The sequence below is a fragment of the Bos grunniens genome, chromosome 24, assembly GCF_055505025.1.
Source record: "Bos grunniens cultivar Pamir isolate PY7600 chromosome 24, Bosgru_T2T1.0, whole genome shotgun sequence".
NCBI lineage: Eukaryota > Metazoa > Chordata > Mammalia > Artiodactyla > Bovidae > Bos > Bos grunniens.
In genome coordinates, this window is record NC_141188.1 from 34985889 (window position 1) to 34991888 (window position 6000).

Below are 6000 nucleotides of genomic sequence, written 5' to 3' on the forward strand. Positions count from 1 at the left end.
TCAACTCTCCAGCACAGAGATGGTGTCCTCAATCCATCAACACATCTGTGCCAAGGTCTGGGCACACACATGTTCCTGCCATATTTCAAGATTTGGAAGTACAAGTCATAAATGTGATCAGTCTTGCAAGTGTCCAGATGAAAGTAACAAAATAAATAAGATTTCGGATCAGGAGATTCTGATTTTTATATACCCATAACAAACTGAATGTGTGAAATTCCAAGTTCATGGGGAAAAAAGAGGCAGATTTCAGATGAACTATGGCAGTTTTTCCAAACTTTCCCTTGTATATGAATCATCTGGGGAATCTTGTTAAAATGCAAATTTGTACTCAAGTAATCCAGAATAGGACCTGAGGGTTTGTGAAGGTCCAAGAACTCACTTTTGAGCAGCAAGGTTGTTTGGAATTCTTTAAATTGAAAGAAACAAATCCAAGGAAAATATATGATTTAAAAATGACACCCCAGGAGAACATCCATGAAATAGTATATGGAACCACCCAGGCAAGCAGTATTTCTTAAAGTGAGGCACACCAGGAAAGTAAATGACATTCTTTAAACTACCCTGAGTTCTTTAAGTTGGCCCTGGGCCTGATTCAAATGAGTCTATATGCCACATCACAACTCATCTAAGCATGTGAAAGTTCTCTCTAGTGATCAGAAAAACAACACACTTCTGACAAAACTCCTGTAAGCAGTGCAGTGTAGGAAACAAAATGCCCTAGGAGATTGCAAGTTTCTGGCCATGAGAAATGGCCATGCTCGCACTTCAAGGCCTTTCTTCAATCTCAGTCTCACCGATTTATTTCCTCTCTGCACATTAAATTTGACACGGTTTCTGTTGACAGCTGTAATTTTTTAAAAAGCCTGTCAAGTTGCCAGATATGGATAATTCCAAAGTTGTAAGATGAATGCGACTGTCAAGTAAGGAAGCATCACACTGACTCACTCATCTTAATGTGTGTGTTGGGGGAGGGGATCAATAAAACACCCACGGGGTTCATCTTTATAGGATCAGCGGTTAAATCTGGCTATTTGGGGGATCAGAAATATTAACACACAAGATCGTCTAAAGGTGATTCTTAGAGACGAAGTGTGAGGTCATTTGATCTCCAGCTGTTGCGAGCAGGGGAACACATCTGTCAAGCATGAGACACAGGCCAGTCTGGCACATGGCTTAGAATAACACCTATGTTTATTACCACTCTTGCCCTGACCCACTGGACAAGCTGGGCTCAGGCTCAAACTACAGAGTCATTAGGAGCCAGTGTGTGATGTCAAGCCGCTGGGAAACTGCTGAGTCTGAGCCACTCACCCAGAAAGGAAGGGATCCTCCTCCCCTCCCGCCCACTGGCCTGCTATGCTATGGGGGAGATGTGAGCCCTGACAAGAAACTCAGGCCCAGATGGTCACCTGTGCCCAGCATCGCTAATCACCCAGGGAAATCACAAGGCTGTCTGACAGGTCCACACCCCTGTCCGCAGACATGTGCACTCAACTAGGATGCTGCACACCAAACAGGGTCCTGATTTCAACCCTTAGGAGGAAAGAGACTCCGGACAAAATTCTGAAGGAGCCTGGTCCATTCATCACCATCTGTCCATTGGGAGAGGAAGTTAAGTTTTCCAACAGACCACCTTCTTAATAGACCAGAAAAAGCCTAAGTGTTCAGAGCATCACAGGAGAGAGGCTGTAACAGAAAAGGTTCTCCTTTCTCATCTCCAGGCCTGCAACAGGCTGGCAAGTTCCCATCCCAGAAAGGGAAACTGAGGCCTCAGGAAGCTGACATAACTGAGCCATAGGAGGCCTTCCTAACTAACTAGCCTGGACGTTCCCTCCCAGGAACCAGGCCTGCACTTCCTCCCGGTTGCTCAGTCCTGTTCTCCCCCTATCCCACCTGCCTGATGCAGACAGAACTGCCCAGGGTGCCTGGAACAAGCTCTAGCCATTTCCTGAATGGGCAAGTGTCCAGCATTTCACGGTTTTGCTAAGACGGTTGAGACCTGGAGATGACTTAAGCTACCAAACACAACCTTTTGAAAGGTGAAAAACTTTTCACTCATTTCAGCGAATTCACGTTGGGATGCAAAAAAGAATCCTCAAGCCCTATTTCCTCTCTGTCCCCCACCCTCAAGGCCTTCAAGGGCACATAAGAAGGGCTTTCCTTTTCTTAGGGAAGCAAAAGGAAAATGCCAAGTGCTCCTGGGACACTGGAATACTTGGAGCGCAAGCAGAACTTAGAAGGCATTCGCGGCGGCGTGTCTGCGGCAAGTTAAGACTCACACGCGCCGCTCGGCCGGCTGCCGGACCCACTGCTGGACTCTGCGTCCCGCCTAGTCTTGCCGGGAGCGAGAAGAGTGCTTCTCCGGTCCGGCCCGGGTTTCTGAAAGCTCATGCTCTTTTCCTTGCAATGAGAGGTTTTGATGACACTTTTTTTGGTGGGCTCCCGCAACCTGTACCTCCAACCCCATTTGCATAAGCACGGTGCTTCTCGGTGAGTGCTGGGCTCGTGCACACACGTGTGAAAACACACACACACACTCCCCAGAGACCTTCCTTCTTCCGCGTGCCCTCGCGGTTTGGAATTCGCGCCAGAAGCCCAGGGATCCGGCAGGGCGCGGGAAGTGGGAGCGCCGGGTGTCCCGCAGCAGAGCGCCGGCCGGGCGGGGTTAGGAGAGGCGCGCGCCGCGTCCTGGCTACTCACCGGGACCTCTGCAGCTGCTCGAAGGCGCTGGAGCCGCTCCCCGGGCCCGCCTGCTCCAGCGAACAGTAGTTCTGCGAGGTCTGCCTGGAGAAGGCGATGGGCAGGATTCCCTGAGTGAACGAGTTGAGGCGGCCCCGACTGCCGCTCCCGCCCCCGGGGGTCCCGGAGCTCAGGAAGGCGGCCGCCGGCACGTGCACTCCGGTAAAGGCATCGTCCTCCTCCAGCTCCTCCGGCCCGGCGTCCCCGGGCCCGTCTGGCGGCTGCGGCTGAACGCCAGCGGCGAAAGGCGCGGGCCGGAGCTGCTGCCACAGCTCCCCCGACGCCCGGCCGGCGCCCAGGGAGCTTGCGAACCCCCGGGCCGCCCCGGGGCCGAGCACGGTCGCGTGGCCGCCGGGGACGAGCGGCGAGGGCGGCGGGAGGCAGGGGCCCGATCCAGCCGCCAACGCCGCCGCCGCCGCGCCCGCCGCGGAGAGCGCGCCGCAGCCTCCCCGCTCGGCGGCTGCTGGCAGGCTGAGCCGAGTCCTCGCGCCGCAGCCGCTGCCGGGCTTGGCCGCGCTGCTGTCCTCGCCGCCGGCCCACTCCTCGTCCTGCAGCGGCGGCCGTCCGTCCAAGGAGATGTTGGTGAGGAAGGAGAGGGCAGCTTGGCGCCGCCGCGGGTCCATGCGCGGCTTCCTGGGGGGCTCGGGCGGCGGCTGGGCCGGCGCTGCGGCCGCGGGCCGGGGCTGCGGCGGCGGCTGCAATCTGCCGATGCCCGCGGCGTCGGTGCCGGCGCTGCTGGTGCTGCTGCTGCGGACGGCCGTGCCGGCGGTGGCGGCCGTGGTGGCGGCAGTCGCCGCCATTGTGTCCGTCTGCGGCGAGATTTCCGCGATGCCCCCGGAGAAGCGAGTGGCGCCCGAGTGCTAAGCGGCGGGCGCGAGCGCCGGTGACCCGGGCTGGGCAGGGCGCGGGGCGCGGGCGGCGTGCGCGGCGGCCCGGCCCCCCAGCGGGCGGGCCATGCTCGCCCCTCGGTGCTCGGGCGGGGGGCGCCGCCGCCCTGGCCCACGCGCGCGGCTGCTGGCTGGCTCGCTGGCCGTCTGCCCGCCCGCCCGCCCGCCCGCCTGCGGGATCGGTGCTGGGCCCTCCGGGACCCCGCGATCTGCGGCTCTCCGGCCCCCGGGTCGGTATTTATAGGTGCGCGCGCCCCGCGCTCGCTCTGCGAAACGCTCTGTGCAAAAAAAAAAAAAACACACAGTATCACGTGTGGGGGGTGAAACCTGGGAGGAAAACAAAGCCGCAGGCGGCAGCCGCGCAGGCAGGCAGCTGGAGGCGGGGGGCAGGAGGAGGAGGAAGAGGAGGAGGAAGGGAAAACCGAGCGGGTGGCGGGGCGGGGATCGGCCTGGCGGTCCAGGTAGTCCGAGCTGACTGCGGGGAGAGTTGGTGGCTCCCTGCCGGGGCGCGCGCCCAGGTGCGGGAGGCGAGCACGCTTCCCCGTCGCGCTTGGACTGGGAATTGCGGAGCGTGAGCAGAGCTCCGAGTCACGCGTGAGGATGTGGTCCTGGGAAGGTTATGGGTCTGCGGGACGAGTCACTGGAATTGAAGCGATTTGGCCCGCGAACTTGTTAACTGGATCCTGCTCTGCCCTTGTTGGGCCCCGAGAAATAAGTCCTTATTAATAGTTACACGAGTAGGGCCACACCCCTTTATGTGGACAGTCCCACCAGCAAGCGGTCGCTGACCGTTGAGTTTGTGTCTCATTCATTTGCAGGCTGAGGACGCAGCTCCTGTTATAAATACACACCCCGGGGTGCACAAGAACCCCAAACCCTACCAGTGTCTTCTATTAAGTACCTGTCCAAGGATGCAGTGACCCTTCCAGAGCTGCAACGACGGATCTGGAAGGGGTCGCAGTATGCTGTACCCCAGCCCCACCGCCAACAACCTTCTGTTCTGGAGTAGAGGGGGCTTTACCGTGGACCATCTGAAAATGCCTGCAGATTTCCCTCTGTGGTTTGGGTGATTTATCAAAGGCAGTAGTAACAGTTGTCACACTGACTTGAGTTCTCTGACATCTAAGAAACCTCTCTACACTTTCCTAAGGGAGAAGCAATGTGTTTAAGATCAAGTGATTAATTTAATTAAAGGTTTAAATTTAGCCTTGGAGCTAATGGGTAACTCTACATTGAAATTCCACTCCATTTCAAGTTCAGGAAAGTAAATTGAGTAATGCAGGGCAAATACACCCTTCCAGAGACATGCCGCCAGCCTGGAGGAGGAGATATGGGTGAGTTCAGGTTACAGTGGCTTAGGCCAAACTTGGCACATGGCCCTTTACATGAACAATTGTTCATTTTTTATTTTATGCCATTTTTAGGCCTTTTGAAAAAGTGGAACCAAACGTCTAGAGCAGCCTTATTGCAACTAAGTGACCAGCTCTGTGTAATTTCATTACGATTTTAATTACTCTGTTTAACTTCTTGAAACTCCCAAGTTACTCTATTACAACTAACTTAATTTACTTGACCACTGTTCTGGTTGTGCTGGCAGGCAGTGTTTAAAAAAACCACCTCCACTGCACATGTAAAAGAAAGACTTTAAATCACAAAAGTGATATATATTAATTGCAGAACATTTACAGAATAAGTAAAGAGAAGTAGGGGGGAAAAATTCCATTAACAATCTCATCTTGTATGGAAATAACTATTACAATTTTGATTTCTGTCCTGTATTTATTAAACAGGTTAAAGCAGGCTGTTTGTCTCTTGTGATCTTTACTTGCTGTGTTTCAATTTTGCTCCTTTTAAGAATATTTTTCTATAGGATCATTGTATTTATTTATTTTTATATAGCATCATTTTAATGACTGCACAGTGTTCAATTTGATGGAGAAACTAGAATTTTTAAGCCTATGCCCTACATTGAACATTTAGGATGTTTCCCTTTTGCTGTTATAAAGAGAGATGATGAAATCCTCTATTTTTCTAAAGCTTGCTACTTATCCAGTATTATTTTCCTAGGTTAAATAGATGCTGGGGCAAGATAATCTGGCCCCGATCATGTTTTTAAGGCTTTCTATCCAGAAAAGTTGCTACAATCTGCTTCCTCACTCTTGCCAGCATTGGATATTAAATTTTTTCATTAATATGCATTTATTTGTCCGTTCAGGCTATTTTAAGGGTTAAATATGCAAACTAATATCAAATATTTAGTAAGCATCAAACAAGAATTAACTGGTTCTGTGATCTTATGGCAATCAGGAGAGAAACAATTTATTGTTCGCCTACTATGTGCTGGGTTTCCCTGGTGGCTCAGATGGTTAAG

At 53.0% G+C, this 6000-nt stretch overlaps 1 protein-coding gene and 1 long non-coding RNA gene across 3 annotated transcripts in view; one reads left to right on the forward strand and one right to left on the reverse strand.

The window, feature by feature from the left end:
- The window catches only part of CABLES1 (Cdk5 and Abl enzyme substrate 1), a 102150-nt gene extending 98461 nt beyond the window's left edge, over positions 1-3689 (reverse strand). For both annotated transcript variants that reach the window (XM_086372974.1, XM_086372973.1), the window contains exon 1: positions 2704-3689. In XM_086372974.1, the coding sequence (XP_086229100.1) occupies positions 2704-3542 (839 nt within the window). In that variant the 5' untranslated portion in view covers positions 3543-3689. The remainder of the gene's footprint in view (positions 1-2703) is intronic.
- On the forward strand, positions 2769-5431 carry LOC147346034 (uncharacterized). The gene is made up of 2 exons (XR_015153820.1): positions 2769-2904; positions 4448-5431. It is a non-coding gene; the product is annotated as an uncharacterized LOC147346034 (long non-coding RNA).
- Positions 5432-6000: the final 569 nt, after the last annotated feature.